Genomic DNA, 18,573 nt, shown 5'->3' on the forward strand with positions numbered 1-18,573 from the left:
ATATTTTGTCTATTTTACTGGAATAAATTAAGTTTGTAAATATATTTCATTGTAATGAGTTAACAGTAACCAGTTTTTACCATTATTTATTTTTTGTTCAACGTACATGTTTTACTTAAGTGGGATGTCTGCCCTTAATTTTAATACTGTATGTTGATACATTAATCATTTTTTCCCGGTGTTGTCTGATGTAGTCACAGAATATTCATACTCGTTTCTCCAATTGTGTGTTTTTGCATCTCGCCTAGGGCTAGCCCATATGGTGATATTATATCAATATCATAAAATTGCATCATTTTTTTTGTCACAAAACAAATGGAAGTAGCTGAGGTGTTGGTAATATCTTGGACTTAATTTTCAAAGTTATAAAATATCAGTGTTTATACTGTGCAGTACTGTATATTAAAATAATAAAATATATCTGTAGTAGTAGTTTTTTTTTTAAATATATTATTAATCATTTATTTGTGATAATCAGAACAGCATTTGAAATGTAACATTACTGAACCGCTGGTTTTCATTTAGAAATCCTACATCATAGAAACCAGACTGATATCTATATCGTATGGCCGACCCCTCGTCTCCCCTGCGGACTTCAGGGTTAGTGACCGTTAGCGTGTGTCGGTATCCTGGCAACATGTCGACGTGTGCTGCCTTCGAAGCCTGTCTCAAATCATTTTCCTACAGATAACCTCAGTAGATGTCAAAGCTCTGCCTTGTAGGTAACTGACTTAGTCAGCAAGACACTAGAGCAGCTTCCTTCCGTTTTCTCGGACACCGCGTCGTGTGGAAATGTACTCTCTCGTCTGTCACAGCTTGAGGAGCTTTTAGTCCACAGGCAGATGTTCAGATTTAGGAATCAATTTGCCTTTTAGCAACTACCCTTCTTTTCTTTCATAAAATATTGTCTGTTTTTCAGGGCAGGCATATCTGTTCTCACTACCAAAAATACACATGTGCGCACACACACACACACACACACACACACACACACACACACACACACACACACACACACACACACACACACACACACCAGAGAGAGAGAGAGAGAGAGAGAGAGAGAGGGGCAGTGCAGAAATACTACAGCATTAACCGATGTACTGTAGATAGATTTTCAGCGATCAATTGAAATAGTAGGCACTCGCGCATGGACAGAGATATCGATTAAAGGCTACAGACGACAGATAAAATGCTAAGCCTCATCAGGACGGTGAACTGCCCAGTGTGGTTGTGTAGGTTTGTGGGAACTGTTGGGGGCACTAGTGGAGCCATGGCGGGAGGAATGTTTTTTTTTTTTACAACAAAAATCCTAAACAAGACAGTCCCACTGAGCACCCAGCGTGATCCAGTCTGTATCATTAATATTCTAGAGAGAGATCTACTTTTAAAAATGCCAGGCACTATGATTAATCAATCATCATTTACATTGTGACTAAACAACTTACATCCCTAATTATAATGCTTTATTTTGTGCTTTATTTTATGCGAAATGATTAACAAACCGAACCGGACAAGCCTACAATACATCGTATAAAACCGAACAGGAAACGCTTCATAAGCATTGTTCTCTCTGATTAATCAGCCTGTAATACACCCTCTAAAATCTTTCTGATTTAATAGTGAACACTTTGGATTGGATTGTTGGTTTCGTCTGAGTCGGCTGCTGCGGCGTCCGTTCCCTCTGCTAATGTTCAGTCTCGTTCTTTTCATCCCAAACAAAGCCATTCTTTTCTGAATCCACTGGCCTTTTACTCAAATGACGCGGTTTGTTTCATATTGACCCGAGCACAACAAGACCAATTGCATTACTGGCAGTCGAGCACTGGTGCGCTCTAAAGGTGCACACTCTAAAATCTCTAGCTGATTTTTTTTCCCCCTGCTTTTTGTAACTCACTCACATTTTGTCTTTTTTTCCCTCTCTCTCTCTCTTTTTCTCTCTCTCTTTCTCTCCTTCCCTTCCTCCCTTAGGTGCAATAATCGAACCCAGTGTATTGTCATTACGGGAACGGATGTCTTCCCTGACCCTTGCCCAGGAACTTACAAATACCTTGAGGTCCAGTATGAATGTGTCCCTTATAGTAAGTATGAGCCATCATTTTCTTTATGCAGAAAGTAAACCTTGTGTTTACTGACATTTATAATTTCTTATGTTATAAGTTACTCATTTAGTTACTTATTTATGATTTTTTTAAAGAACCAACTGAGCTTAAATAATTATAAAGCGAATGTTAAACAGCCCTTACAAGGGAACAGTAATTACTTAGTTTATTTGTCAGTAATCATTTTGAGGGAGATCTTTAATTTTTTTTTATTATTATTATTATTATTATTATTATTATTATGTTTTTTTTCTTTTCTCTTTAAAGAACTTCTCATTTTGTAAAAAAAAAAAAAAACTCATTTTTTAACACATACATTATAGCCAAAAGTTTGTGGACACTTGATTCTCACAAACATAATTCTAGCTTTACATCACATTTTTGATTTAGTCTCCTTTTTGTGCTCGTTTATCCACAAAAGCATTAGTGATATCAGGCTCTGAGGAGGCCTGGGGTGCAGTCAGGCTTCCAGCTGTTCAGTGGGGTTGAGGTCAGGGCTGTGTGCAGGACACGCCAGATCTTGCACTTCAAATTTAACAAATCACATCTTTGTAAAGTTTGCCATGTGCACAGAGTGTCTTCGTGCTGGAACAGGTTTAAGTCTCTTAGTTCCAGAAAAGAGAAAATTTAAAAGCTAAAACACACTAAATCACTACAGAAAAGCACACAAAGCACACAAAGACATCATGTACAACTGTGTTGCAAAGTTTTACAGAGGAACCATGTACAGGTGTGACGGTCAGGTGTCCACATACTTTTGCCCATATGTGTGCGACCACCATGTCCTTTTGTTAGTCTGTTGATTTTTTTAGATGTCATATGTGCTCCTCAACACCTAGATGATATTTAGGGATATATTGTTTAATTTTAGCATTATTTACGCATTTTAGTATGCGAAAGCAAAATATGTATCATAAGATCAAGGCTTTGTTTAGTGAAGAGCAGGAGAAAGCATCTAGACATAATAATAGTTGCTTTTCGTGAAGCATTTGCAGGCAGAGATTCATTTTACTGTAGCTTAAACTCCACAGAGCCCTTAAAACTGATTCCTGAAGTATAGAGATATTAGTTTTTTGCTTTAAAAAATATAATTTCTGTTTATTGTAGCTAGAGAGCCTTTTATTTCTTAAAATAATAATAATAAAAAAAATCCAACAGCGAAAATCATGACGTCCAAGCTGACATTATTTATAGACTACATGTTTTTATGTTTTTGAGGTTTACTGTAGATAGCTACAAGAGCTCAATAATTAATACCAAAACAAATATAAAAACTTTGACCAAATCTCTGACCCCTCGGCTGTACCACATGGCCCACGCTGCTCTGAAGAATATCAGATGACTCACAGAAAAGCGCTGCAGTCTGATGATTAAATCAAATCTAAAGCTTGTTATAGATTCACAGGTTACCAAACTCCCAGTAGTGTCTGTACTTTAGGTGTTAGGCTTACGTGATATCGATCGCTCGCATTTTTCCATTTTAAAATATCGCGATAAACTATTTAATCGTCCAGACCCAAGAGCCTAAAAAAAGACAGGACAAGCATTTTCACCAATTTCAGGGTTCAGAGGCGTAATAATGTTACCGGCTGTGGGGTCGGGAGTCGCAGCAGACACTCAGCTGGATGGTGGAGTTGGAGGTGAGTCTGCAGTAATGTGCAGTAAACAGTGCAGTTTCAATATATCCTTAAAAAATAATAAGTCGCCTAATATCTACATCGCAGTCTTTTCCCTAGGGGTGATGCTGAGCAGGAGAATGGCAGCAAAAAAACAACACCTCAAACAAAGACAGTAGATTTAATTAACTTTTAAGTTAATTTAACATCAACATTAATAATAACATGTTCGATTTAACAAGTTGTACACCAGGTCTGTTTAAATTTTAGTCTTTCGTTCTCTTAACCATTTTTGGATAAAAGTTTTTACAGACGCCCCCAATAAATATATGGAATTAAATACTAACCTGTCAGAAATTGGGTCAGAACCGATTCAGTGATGTGTCCTAGTTCGTTTGTCTGGCAATGCATGAATCGCCTCAGCGACGACAAAATCTTTTTTTATTTAACGGTTTGCTTTTGGTAAAATGTTGCAGTTCCTTCCTACAGGTGATGCAGTCTAAACTACTCACACATTGGCAGGAAGCACAGCATCATGTCTGGTAAAGGCGGACTGTTTGATTAGGTTGTTTAGAATTGTAACAAAATCTAAAAAAAAAAAAAAAAAACTAATATTGAATGAGGATGTTTATAAAATCGTGATACTTTAGGAATCAGGAAACAGATCAAATCAGGACCTAAGTATCGTGATAATTTGTAGCGTGTGCTCCTTTGTGATTCCCATCTCTGTTAACTAGGTTGAACAGTTAATAATTGTTTTTAATTCAGCAATGTCAAATTAAATGTGTGTTTACTCTGATAGAAAAGATGAGAGCCTGTGCAAGTATGCCAGTTTGTGAGAAAGGCATGAGGCTTCTAGACAGTTTCACTTCTTGTCATTCATACATTTTAATGAAATCATTCCAGATTTTTGTATCAATTGCTTTATCTTATTTCATTTGGAGAAAAGAAGACTGTGAGTTGCACCACATAAAATAAAGTAGTGAGGCCCCGACCCAAAAAGCGTGAAGTCTCAGGGTAAAACACATGACATTAATAACAGTTAACATCCCGTTATGTTTTGCTAGGTGTCTGTAATGTAGGCATAATGAAAAAGAACTGACGCTGTTATAAAAGACAAACAAAAGTCAAACTGAACAAAGTCGTCTCTGTGGTAAGATTTTCTATCACATCACCAGGGCAGATTGTTTTGGTCCATTAGGCATTTGGATGCTTATATTATTATCAGACTCACTTGTCCCGTCTACAAGGAGAGTATCTTTGGGAGTTGACTGTCTACTACACACATCGAGATCTCTAGTGAGGAGCACAAAACACATCTAAAAAAATGAAAGCCGTCTGACAGTAAATCCCATTTCTCCAAGCTCCTTTTTTTATTTTTATAAGGACAGCATTGTCCTCTTAATTTATAGACAAAAAGGAATGTAGTGAAAATACAACAGTCAAGAGTCTGTAATTATGCCAGATATTGACGTGTGCTAGAATGAATGATAAATTGTATGGTGTGGATTTGTTTCTTATTTGTGTTCATGTGCCAATTTACTTTTATTTATTTGTTTTTAATTTTAACACATGATTTAATATGATTCCCTTTTCCAGATTTCTCCGCTTATGTGCCGTCCACAGCACTGCCCATTTATTTAACACGACAACTCTTTGTTTGAATTTACAGGATGCTGGCGTTGTTCTGTCTCAAACATTTTATATTAAATAATAATTTGATTCACTATTGTATAGTTTTTTTTTTTCTCTATTCAGACAAAGGTTTATTTTTTCACAATTCTTGCACTGCAAAAAACGAGTATATATTTCTTAGCAAATAAAAATAGCTGAAACCCTGATAAATCAGCTAATATTATAACTTGATTAGACTGTTCTTCAGTAAACATATTATTAAACCATAAGGCATTCTAAAATGTTTTTATTGCCAGGTAATTTGGCTTATTTCAGGGTTTATTTGTAAAAAACCCAGCCACTGGATGCAGTGCCGCTTCCAAGCTTGGATAAAATGGGAGGGTTGCATCAGGAACTGTATCCGGCATGAAAACCGTGCCAAGTTGTGTGCAGATCACATGGTCTGCTGTGGCGCCCCTTGATGGGAGCAGCCGACAGACCAAAAGCAACAAGGTTAGGAGATCAGATTAGGATGTGTATCTGTAAACAGGTACATCTGGAAATAGGATTAATGGTTTTGTATTTGTCCTATAAACTTATATGATCTCATAATAAGAATAAGTACATTACTTTTTATGTCTTCAGTATTTCTTTACTTTTCTCATTTTTTGCAGTGTAAATCCCATAGTTTTGTTGGATTAGATGTTTTCTTCTGTTCTATTGTTTATTACCCTTCCAAGGGTTGTTTTTACAAATAAATAATCTTTTGACATTATTTATGTAATAGATGCTAAGAAAGTTTCCTAAGGAATATCTGCTGTTATATATATAGTCCAGCATGAAGTGTTATTATTTGTTAAATCTAATCATTTTAAATTAGAAAAAAATGGTGTTGTAAATAGCTAAACTGTAAAATATCGTACTCTTTCACTTGTCTCCTTTTGGGAATTGTTTTTCCAGCATGCAGGGTTACGGATCTGATCCTGTCTGCATAAGGCCAATAAATCCTGTTGCACTTCTTTTACCACTCAATTACTAACGCAGTCTTTTTCTCTAATTAGGGGAGCAAATGACCTTGCATGAGTGCCTCTAAATTAACTCTCTCTCTCTTTCTGACTAGGTGTACGACTGTAAATGATGTCCTTTAACTCATGACATGTTAACTGCATGTGTTCATGAACATGATAGTTAATTCATGTTAATCTCTCTTTCCCCCCTTGCACCCCTTTCATTCTCTCCCCACGCTTAAAATAGAAGTGGAGCAAAAAGGTAAATAACTGACATAATTTAAAGTCCCTGTAGCTCCTTTTTCATTTCTTTCTTTTTTTTCTTCTTTTTTTTCTTTGTGGCATATGGTTGTAAAAACCTTCCTATCCCTACTTTTGCCTTTCTGATCCTAGCAGGCTCTAAGAAAAAAAAAAATCCTCTTGATTCAGTAAAGGTCAGTAAAACTGCAGCACTGGGAGGAGCACTCATTATAAAGATATGATAAGACACTTGCAACTTAAATGTTAGCTACGATGTGTTAGCCGAGAGGCTGGAGTCTGTCGGGGTTTCCCCCCCTCCACCTCCCTCCTCCCCTTTACCCTTGGGTGCTCTATCTGTCTTTCTGTTTGGCTCGGTCTCTTATTGCCTGGCTTTCCAACCCCCCCATAGCATGCCATGGTAACAGGTTTTCTCTTAGCCTATTAAATTCACTGCCTTAACTGTCGTTCTTTCCTTCTATCTCTCATTCTCTCATTCTTTTTCACCATCTCTGTTTTTCCCTCTCTTTTGCTCTCTCTCTTTCGCTCTCTCTCTCTCTCTCTCTGTCACTATTTGCCTGGTTGTCTATCTGTCAGACTCCTCTTTTTTTATCTGTCTCTCTTTCTCTCTATTTCTGCCTGTTTATCATGTCTGTTTTTTTTCTTTTTATCTTTCTCTCTGTCTGTATTTTTCTCTCTGTATTTCTGTCTTCTCATTAATTTATCTGTCTCTCTCTCTCTCTCTCTCTCTCTCTCTCTCTCTCTCTCTCTACCTTGCCACTCGCTGCTGTTGTCACATTTGATTATTGTGTCCGTGTTCAGGAAAGAAATAAAATTTGCAACACCTCAAAAAAGTAATGCTGCTTTAAATCATAATGGTTGTGACATTTGCACCATTTAGTCAGAAAGAAAGCCTCTCTTAGGTATAGCATAAAGGCCACATAAATGCCAAATGTCTCAGTGTACACATTTGCAGACATGTTGTATGGTGCTGTTGAAAATCTCCCTGTCATTTTTAATTTCTTTATTTTTACCAAGTGTCTTTTAGTTGCCTTGGTTTATTTACAGGACCGTTTGGTTGCTTTCTTTTCTTTTTATTTATTTTTTTTCTTTGACTTTCCGTTGCCTTTTAATACCCTGATTTCCCTTTGGTGTACAGTATGTCCAGAACAGCAGGGAGACTTTGTTTTCAAACACATAATACTATTTTTCTTTTCTTTTTTTTTCTTTTCTTTTTCTTTTTTTTTTTTTAGCTTCAGTTACTTTCAGATCCAGATTCTTCACACTAAAATAAACTCCCTCTTATTCCATTTAAATGCTGAATAACTTCAGCTTCTTAGCCACTCCAGTGTGTGTTTTCTGTCCCTGTCCTCTCAGACCATCCAATTGTCAAGCTGATGTAGTGCCAGGCTGGCAACTTGGCCTTCTAATTGCAATACACCTGGCCTGCATGTGCTCACGCTTGACTGTTCTCTGTTCTGCTCTTCTCTGCCACTAGTTTTTGTTTGTCCCGGAACTTTGAAAGCTGTCGGAGATCCTTCCTTTCTGTACGAGGCGGAGCAGCAAGCCGGTGCCTGGTGCAAAGATCCTCTCCAAGCAGGAGACAAAGTTTATTTCATGCCCTGGACACCATACCGCACCGACACACTAATCGAGTACTCGTCGCTCGATGATTTTCAGAACTCCAGACAAACCCTAACGTACAAACTTCCCCATCGAGTGGACGGCACCGGATTCGTGGTGTACGACGGTGCCGTGTTCTTTAACAAAGAGCGAACGCGCAACATTGTGAAGTTCGATTTGCGCACACGCATCAAGAGCGGCGAGGCCATCATCAACAACGCAAACTACCACGACACATCACCGTACAAGTGGGGCGGCAAGACGGACATCGACCTGGCCGTTGACGAGAATGGCCTGTGGGTGATTTATGCCACTGAGCAGAACAATGGCATGATGGTCCTGAGCCAGCTGAACCCCTACACACTGCGCTTTGAGGCCACTTGGGAAACTGCATACGACAAGCGCTCAGCCTCTAACGCCTTTATGGTCTGCGGCGTGCTCTACGTGGTCCGGTCCACATATGAGGACAACGAGAGTGAAGTGAGCAAAGGCGTCATCGACTACATGTACAACACCAAGCAGGGCCGCGGTGAGTACGTGGACATTCACTTCCCCAACCAGTACCAGTACATCGCCTCCGTGGAGTACAACCCCAGGGACAACCAGCTCTACGTGTGGAATAACTTTTACGTCCTGCGCTACAACTTGGCCTTCGGACCACCTGATCCAGCTCACGGTAAGTCAGAGCAGATTTCCCAGGCTTCATGTGGGTTTCCTCTGGGTTCTCTGGTTTCTTCCTGCTAGTAGCTTGATCGGCTACTCTAAATTACCCCAGGTGTAAATATTCGTGTGTAGGGCGTGTCCTGCGTTAATCTTGCATCCCATCAGAGGTGTTTTACATCGTGCGTCCTGGGATTCGCCAGGAACCTGACTGGAGTAAGTCGGCTCCTTAACTATCGTAGTATAACTTACGCGACAGCACACGTTACAACATTAAGAGTGTGACAAGTGTAGAACATAATCCTAATTCATATATACGGGTAAGCGCTTTCTGTCGATTATGTACAAATGCCAGTCGGTTAGTATTTCTCTAGTATTCTAGCAGGTCTGTGTTAAAAATCACGGCTGAGTGATTTTTTAAATTTCAGATCTAATCGGTGTTTAATGCGTTTCGGAAGCGGCCAATGGAAAATCGAGGCTACTGGGCTCAACAGTAAACAACATCATGAGCTCAGTTAGCATATCATAAGACATCTGTGTCAGGAGATTTTCTTCAGATGCTACCTGCTTCCCTTGTGCTTAGTCTTAAGGGACCAAAGTAACCGGCTCTTTTCCCACAGAGAGAATAAGATCTGCCCTCGCAGGAGGCCCAGGTAGAGACATACCTGTCCGGACAGGTACACAAGCACTCTCAGAGCAACAATAGATCTCTCTCAAAGGCACAAAGTCCCGGTTGACTATCAGCTCTTAAACAAACAGTTTGCCGCTTGCTGAGGCGATAAGAAAGACAGAGCTTAGTCTCAGAGGCCACGTCACCTCAGCAAGGCATGTTCTTAATTTATCTGCCAAGAGCAGAAACGACACCTCGCAGTCCACAGTGTCAAACTGACTCTCACCATGAACAGTGAATAACACGAGCGACGAATTGTAATTCTAATAATCATAATCCAACTCATCCTCCATGCTAAGGTCTGAGTAAGACTCCAGATAAATGTCTTTAAAATCCGCAGGTCAAGCAACTTTACACAGATTACTCAGACTCAAGGGTTTTTAAATGTATTCATTGTCCTCAATACTGACAGACTGGAGTCTTTAACTGAGACGCATAGTGTGCCGTGCAGCTGGAGTTTACTCTAACTAAATCGCATCTGCAGCTGGGTTTCGTTCCCCATGGACAACGATCAGTATACACGTTAGGTTAGATTTGAATAATGAAGGGAAGGATGACTACCCTCTCTGTAGCCCGTTTTTCTTCTCCCCGTTCTTCACCCATGAGCAAATTGTTTCAAGTTGCGTTTTTGCCGGCGCGAGACATGCTGAGCTATAATTGCTGCATTGCGATGCGAAGGAGAAAGTTTGATATTTATAGATGTTTTGTTCTGCAGTTAAGTCGGGATTGAAATGGTGCCACACTGCTATTATTAGAATGACTCGAGGTAATTGTGAAGAGAGAACGTTTCTGGAGTCTATATCTTTTTAATGAATGAAAGATTATTAAGAAGACAGAGAGAGGAGAGTGAAAAAAAAGCACACACTGAAGAAAGAAAATGTGCAGACCTAAGCAGTCGTTGCATATTTGATTCTTGGGTGACTGTGAATTGATGACGAAAGATGGAGAAATAGTTTGAAAATGAGCTCAGATATTATGTCCAATTTATTTTGCCGGTAAGTTTTTAATTCGTTGATACTCAGTGGACAAGTAAAGTCAAGTAGATAAAGTAAACTGAAAATAATCCCTTAACATCCAGACTTTTTTGGGGGAGGTTGCATTTTATATTTTCTTGGGGCAAAATTTGTTTTATTTATTTATTTTATTTATTCATGTATATTCCCTAGTACAACCCTCATCCAAACGGTTGAGTTGTGGTAGGAGAATACAATACATTTACAAATATTCTTCCAAAGATCAGACAAAGATATGTAAAATGATTTTTGTTTGTGTGTGTGTGGTAGTGAAATAGCACACATGTGTTTGGGTATTAAATCCCAAAACATTATACAGCTAAGTAGCGATTGAAAATATTAAAAGACACAAGATTGGCAAGATTTATGAAATCTTTTAGCATAGCAAACCTTAACCAATTATTAGAGTTGGTGCAGTCAGGTTTTCAACACATTTTTAAATAAACTAAACATTGCTCTACCAAAACAAATGGGTTTATTTATATTGAATTTTTATTTTTGAGGGGGTCAGGGGCTGTATTTATGTCAAACTAGGTGATGTCACATCCCGCCACTATAACTACAGCACAGGTCGCTTAGTCTAGATTCTACACCCTGCTGCACTACACCCATCTGTGAGTGAATGATTTTATGGGTAGGGGGACCACAAAAAAACTGTCTTAGCAAATAAATAATCACATTTAGGTAGAATTTTTCTTTGTGCAATAAAATCACAGCAAACTTTTTACAAGGTTATTATACCTATTTCTGGACATGTTTTATTAATTTCAAGCTTGACATAATTTTGTTTGATTGGCAGTTAATTTTGCAGCTCATGTTTGCTTGCTTATTTCTAGAAAAGAAGCAAAATCACCTGCCAACTGATTGAAAAATGCTTGAAAATGAGAAGAAATGTCTAGAAAGTGGTTTACAAATTCCATAGCTTTCTATGTTAAATTCATCTTATCTTATTTACAGTACTTGTTTGGACACAAGTTTTAATTTTTTTTTTCTTTATATTCTAGAACAATAATGAATTCCCCAGCCCCCCTAAGAAAAAACCTATATAATTGATAAGGAAAAAATTAATAATAATAAACAGACAGCACCTTAGATTATTTTGGATGCCCTCAGTATTTTTTACAATGTAGAAAGAAATAAAAAGCACGACATACCATGGAATTAAAAGGCGTGTCCAGACTTTTGACTGGTACTGTGTATTTTAGTATTGAATTTTTTTTTTAAACGAGTCTGATCAGTCAATTTTATTTATTACCATTATTTATTTATTTTGGGAAATTCTGCCCTTAATTTAAATATATTAATACATTAACATTATTTTCAGTGTATATAATACTAATGACAAAATTAATTGCTGTATTTTTAAATACTTCAAATGCAGTGCAAATAAACATACCTGAATCAAATAAGGTCCAGGATTACCTAATCCTTTCCTGCTATCACAGCATATATACAGTATCCTCCCAGTTAAAGAGATTGAGTTCCCCTTGCCGTTATTTAACATGCCGTTATTTCTAAAGTAGAAGTAACACTTGAATAAAATAAATGCTTTCAACTAACCAGACAAGATTTTTCTTTCTTTCTTTCTTTTTTTCTTTTTCTTTCTTTCTTTCTTCCTTCCTTATTGTTTGCTTCTCCTAGCTCACACTGGGTTCCTAAGCATGTGGGTGGCAGTCTGTACAGCTGCTGATGGTTCACCTCAGCGTGACCAGCAGTAAACAGCACTTCCTCTCTCACTCCCACATGCCAGGGGACAAATACGGCTGAGGAGATTTCTCTCTGAGACTTGCATTTAAATCAGCACACACATTATTACAGTAAGCCACCATCTGACGAAACCATTTTTTTTTGCATATACGAGCATAAGCAGGCATACTTCTGTTATAGTTACCGTGCCTTTTAGCGCATACAGCAGAAAGCCTACACCCTTTGAGAAATTTCACTCCGAACAAAAGGTAGGAGTTTCCTTGAGCCAGGCGCTAAAATAAAGTTCAACAGTGCAAGGCTTTCTACACGAGAAATATAACCATTCATTTATCTGACCCTCTGTGCTGTTGAAGTTAAAAATTGTCTATTTTATGGTATATTTCTGCACCAGCCATTTCTAAACTATTCGACACCAGCCTGCCATGGGTTTTATAGACTTACTAATGAGCGTTTATTTGTCACAGCCCCTACAATTAGCTCATAAACCTCGATAATCACCTAACTGAGATAGCTATAGTTTCTCTTAAAGTGTTTTCAGGCAATCCAGGGCTCCGTGCTATCGGTTGCTCCTCAAGCGTCATGAAGAGGAATCAATCCCAAAACTATTGCTTCACTCTGTTTGGGCAAATGTCTAAATAAGATGGACGAGGAAAAAAGCGGTCATGTGATTTATAGGGTAGTTAAATCATTAACTGTTCTCCTAGAGCTAAAACGAGCTCTGAATGTATGATCAAACTTTTAGTTTGATATATTACCTTTTGCTAATTGATGCGCTGGAGTCGAGCTGCAATTTCATGGATGGCTAGGTTTCTGTAGTACATGATTAGGATCAATGTTTCAACTGAGTATTATTATGATACGAGTCCAGTAAGGTTGGATTCCATATGGACATCTGATTGGTGTAGTGTGTGTGTGTGTGTGTGTACTGTATAGGGTTTCTGTATAAGGTTTCTTATATATAAAGCACTTGTAGTACCTGTGTTTAGGCAGCTAGGCACTGATCAGCCAAATATTTTTGAATACCTTACTCAACAATGATGTATATTAATTAAAATCTTGCCGTTTGTGTGTATGTCCGATTAATTTCTTTGCTTAAGGTCAATAACTTCTGAATAAGACGTACTTGACTAGCGTTATTAAAAGCTTGGTCAATCAGGCATGACCAGTGCTCTAGTTTTGACCAAGTCGTTGTGCACTGGGGAACCATTTACCACACACACGCACACACACACACACACACACACACACACACACGCAACCTCTGTTCAGCTTTGTAAAAGTGTGGCCAATGTCCTTCCTTTTTTCTTCATTTTCTCCCTATTTTAGTTTGACCAGTATTATACACAACCAAGACCCAGCGAAGGTGAAGACGATCACAAGCTTCCTAAAAGCCATGTGAAGCTAGCCAACCGCATCTTTTTAAACTGGTGGTATAGTGTAACCCACTTGGAGGAAAATGTGCAGTCCACCCTCTTCTGCATACATGTGCTCACATGTGCATAGTATTAGCAGCGCTGTGATTGACAAGGGAAAGAGTGTGCTGTTCCTCTCACCCAGCTAATGTAGCTAATGTGCTTCCTTGGCTTCCAGCCACAGATGACTTGCAATTGTTCGGGTGATAGGGTGAATCACTCACAAGGTTCTATGGATTCATGTGATTCTGCATCACATGGAAATGTGATGTAACTGTAACAGAGCAAATATTGTCCTGCGTATCATGGCTGGTTTTGCTTCACATGTGCAGAATGAGTGACATGCACACTAAAGATATGGGAAAATTTGAGTGAGTGGGTGGGTCAGTGTGTGGGTGAGTTAGTAGGTGAGTATGTGATTTGAGTGCGTGAGTATGTGAGTGAATAAGTGAGTGGGTTAATGAGTGGGTTAATAAGTGGGCGAGTATGTGACTTGAGTGGATGGTTGAGTGAGTGAGTGTGTGGGTGGATGAGTGGATGAGTGAGTGAGGATGAATAAGTGACTGGAGTGGGTGAGTACTGTAAGTGAGTGAATGGATGAGTGAGTGAGCATGTGACTTGATTGAATGGAGGAGTGAGTAAGTAGGTGAATGAGTGACTGTAGTGGGTGAGTGAGTGAGCATGTGACTTGAGTGTATGAATGAGTGAGTGATTGAGTCCATGAAGTGGGTAAATGAGTGAGTGAATGAATAAGTGTGAGTGGGTGAATAAGTGGATAAGTGAGTAAGTGAGTGAATATGTGGCTGAAGTGAGTGGGAGGTCAACTGTTCATGGTATGAGAGACGTGCAGAGAGCACAAATGCACGCGTGCACATACAGCTTAGTCAACTGCAGATTTAATACTCTAGAAAGGAAAATCTCTATGAAAGACACGGTCTTAGATCTAAGCACATGCGTTTATGGCGTATCAAAAACTACAGTATACTGCAGTGATATTATCTTGAAGCAGTTTTATGAAAAGAGAGTCAAAGCTCTGAGGATCTGAGTAACTCTGTTACAGTAAAGACGGAGCTAATTTAAGGGCTGTAAAAAATGTACACAAAAGCGTGTAACAAAACTAATTAGATTCAATGCATGGTATTATTCTGTATTATGCTTTTTTGTAAAGAGCTTTTGAAATTACTTGTTTATTATAGTTCTAGGAGCACTATTACACAGCTACGAACTAAGCTCCTTTAATTATTGCTGAAGGATTATACACATCCTGCTGTGATTTTTAAGTAGTTTTTCAGAGGATGAACTTTAATTTTTGACACCCCGTTCAACCCCTCTCCCAAAAGCCTGTAATTGTTTGTGCTTTTTTATTTTTTTTTTTTTTTGACTCCCTGGTTCCTGTTGCACTCTCCATTAGTGGCTGATTACCACCTGGGAGCAATGTTTCAGTGGTGATGAAGATCATTGTTTAACACACTCGCTCGGTGTAGTGTAGAAGAGGCACTAATCAGAGCAGGAGTCCTTGTCTTCGGGTTTGGAGCTTGATAATGTACTCAGCGGTGTGCCGAAGGACCCCGTGCCACTCCCGATTCGTGCATCTTCTTCGAAAATTAGTCCAGGCATCGATCTCGTCGTGCACCTCTTTCAACCGCGCATCCGTTAGCTGCAGTTACTCAACACAACGAGGCGCAGCTAACAGGCCAGGCATTACTCATGCGAACGGGCGAGCTCCGCACATCTGAGTGTGGCCATTAAGCATAATATAGAATATACACTGGCTGTCACTTTTAATTTTTCACCGTACTGTGCACAGACAGTCAGAGCTCGAGAAAGAATAAAAAGCGCAACTCACAGACTTTGTACGCTGACAACATACACGACAAAACATCCCCCTTTTCACATCATAGATTATTGCCTTTATATTCCCAATGAATCTCTTAAACCCAGCGGTGATTCCCGATTTATTATAAGAAGTTGAGGGGGTTTAAGGGGTACAAAACGAGCGTCTGTCATCCCCGCAGCTTATGAATATACCTGTTATAACTCTTCGCTTTCTTCCCTTAATATTTCTTTCCTGTCCTCTTCCTTGACAGCTAATTGAAGGCTCCCTTTGGGCTTGCTGTTCGACAGACATATTAATTTCAGGTTTGCTGGTCTATTGAGCTTAAGAAAAATGGTCCTTGTTGTTGCAGAGGGCGAATTAATATCAGAGAATGCCTGGGTGCTGTGTGAATAGTGGTCGAGTGAACAATCGCTGCCAAAGCATACAACGTCGAGGGCTAGAAGTGAAGTGTCAAAAAAAAAGGCCCACACCGCAATGTGGTCTTGATATAATTAACAGCATTTTTTGAGTACATGAAGGTTTAACAAATTACACCGGCCCTGTGAGCGGTGCTGTACTTACTGTACTCGGCTGTTGTGGTACCTAGGTAAGAATCGGGCTAATCTTTTGCCTAGGTATCACATATGCCAGGCTAAAAATAGCACAGACTATTGATTGATCAAACAGTCACGCAGACATGATTAATGTCTCTGGCTCGACCTGTGCACAAGAAAAACCTTCAGCAGTAAGATAGTGTCGTGTCTGTAAAAGTTTCTCGCTCTTTCCAAAATTCAATTTTCAGTCCACTTAAGAGGCAACAGTTTAAAGCAGTTTATTGTTTCATATGCAACCTTTCAGAGAAACTTCCCCAACTGTGAGTTTTAAGATTCGAGCTATGTGAGTTATGAGAAACAGTCAACAAGTCCCAAGGTTCCCGCTCTAATATTTCTTTGGACTGTCTTGAGCTTTGATTCTGGCATGCATTAGCCGTGTCATTGTTTTTACAACCTTATGTAACATCACAAATTTATTTTCACCCAGATTTCAATTTTCTGGCTGCGATCTTGTATCAGAGGCTACAGAGGTTAGGGCTAGGGTCAGGATTATGGCGGCCAATTCGTGCGCAAAACCGATTTTTCATGTTCCCAGAAACACTTTTTCACAGTGTGAGCAGGATAAATCTTGCCATTTTCATCATTGAATATATCCATACCATCAGGCTAGACAGAATGCACTGATGAGATAACCTGGTTATTCAACACATTTAGGTCGTCAGCCAACTTTATTTGATTTGCCACATAACCTTGCTGAGTCTAGACCTGACCAACTGAAGCAATCCCAGATGATAAGACTGCCTCCAGAGCCCTGTCTAGTGGACACCATCGCTCTGGGATGTGAGCAGTCTGAACCCAGAAGACCACATGACTTATTTTCTATTGCTCCAGAAGTCCCAATCCTTTTAGTTATCGTCACATTGTGTGCATATGGAAATGCTATTAGTTTCACTATTAAACATAGCTGTGGTTTATCCTGTCGATTTCTGTCTTGTTTTATATGATGCAACTTCACCAAGCTTTCAAGTAACCTCTGGTCATTGTCATTCATGATTTCTTTTCTTTTCCGACCACATTTCCTTCCTAAAATTAACAGTTCATCGCTATCCTTCCAGGTTTTTATAATGCCTTGGACAGTTCCTAACCCAACGCCAGTAATTCCAGAAATCTCCATAGTTGTTTTCTTTGCTTGTTGCAGGACCCATAATTTGACCCTTCTGAACATCACAGAGACACCTTTTCCACGACCACAGGATACGTCTTCATCACATTATTGTTTAAGAAACGAGAAGCCGTATCTGTTGGGGTTTTTAAAAATGCTGCCAGCTGAAACATATTAATCACTGCAGTAATTATCCAATTAAAGGCTCTTAAGTATTTGCTTATTTAAATCCAAATGGTGTTTTTTTTTTTGGTCCAGGCAGTGTATTATTTCCAGAATTCCTAAACCTATTAAGCATAATAAGCAGGTGGCATAATGATATCCATGAGGGTACAAATGCCTTGTATGTATGAAGTATACAGTATTACCCAACAGACTAATTTTATTAACACCCAGGACCAATTTGAGTCTGATTGAAATCCCTTGTTAAAAAAATGAATTAAGCAGATTGCTGTCATGGAAAAAGGAAACATGCTCTAGGTTCACAAACTGCCCATTAATAAAAAAAAAGAAAGAAAAGAGAGAGAGAGAGAGAGAGAGAGAATTGGTTCCCTGATCTAGGAAGACAAAAACACACTCTATTTAGTCATGTTTCTGTTTTCAGCTTGTTAATTCCGAACGCTGGTTACAAATGAATGTTTTTGATAACCAGCAGGCCATCAGGAAACGTACAAGTAAATGCTGTGTACTTGAACACACACTAGTTTGCCAGTCCAAATTACAGAGCAGCTGCACAACGCTGGAAGTTATTGTGCAACGCTAAGGTAGTCTCCATGTGTGCAAACAGCATAACACAGTTCTAGACTTTAAACAACACGGAGGTGAATATTCTGCATCGCTCACTCAGCATGTGAAATTAGCCGTGACACACAAACATGAGCTGGAAAGCTTGTTATTTCCCTTCCACAACAACCTCAGTTGCCGGGCACCAGTAACTCTCCGACCAGCAGCGGCACTGCGAAGAAATCCGACGTACACCGTACGTGTACGAGTTCGAATGATAATCATGTAGTCATTTTCTTTTAGGAAATCAGAGAATGTCAGACGTGGGAAGACGATGCTGACCTTAATGCATTTCCCTTTTCCTTTCATCTCATTGCAAAATATGTTACAGCGGTTCCAGAATTTCAGACAGAGACAAAACAGGCTTGTGCGTAATCTTACCTGTAAACAAACGTGAACTTGCAATGCGCAACAGTTCAACTGCAGTGCTACAATTTATGGGAGTGTAAGAACCGGAAACATGATTTATACTTTCATTAGCCGTGCTGTTTTCCGATCTCTCCTTTCAAATGTTTTGGTGATATTTACACTATAGTGTTTTATAAGGTCCAGTAAAACTTGTGAATAAAAGCGGTTCGATTAAACGACTGCGGCTTT

General features: G+C 39.0%; 1 protein-coding gene across 23 annotated transcripts in view; it reads left to right on the forward strand.

The window, feature by feature from the left end:
* adgrl2a (adhesion G protein-coupled receptor L2a) overlaps positions 1-18,573 on the forward strand; it is a 96,102-nt gene that overhangs the window by 51,122 nt on the left and 26,407 nt on the right. For 16 of the 23 annotated variants that reach the window (XM_053512888.1, XM_053512890.1, XM_053512895.1 and 13 more), the window contains exons 4-6: positions 1,972-2,081; positions 6,587-6,601; positions 8,075-8,875. In XM_053512888.1, coding sequence (XP_053368863.1) covers positions 1,972-2,081; positions 6,587-6,601; positions 8,075-8,875 — 926 coding nt within the window. The remainder of the gene's footprint in view (positions 1-1,971; positions 2,082-6,586; positions 6,602-8,074; positions 8,876-18,573) is intronic. The other 7 variants (XM_053512889.1, XM_053512910.1, XM_053512903.1 and 4 more) reach the window with 1 other exon arrangement.

The sequence above is a fragment of the Clarias gariepinus genome, chromosome 15 (assembly GCF_024256425.1).
Source record: "Clarias gariepinus isolate MV-2021 ecotype Netherlands chromosome 15, CGAR_prim_01v2, whole genome shotgun sequence".
Taxonomy (NCBI): Eukaryota; Metazoa; Chordata; class Actinopteri; order Siluriformes; family Clariidae; genus Clarias; species Clarias gariepinus.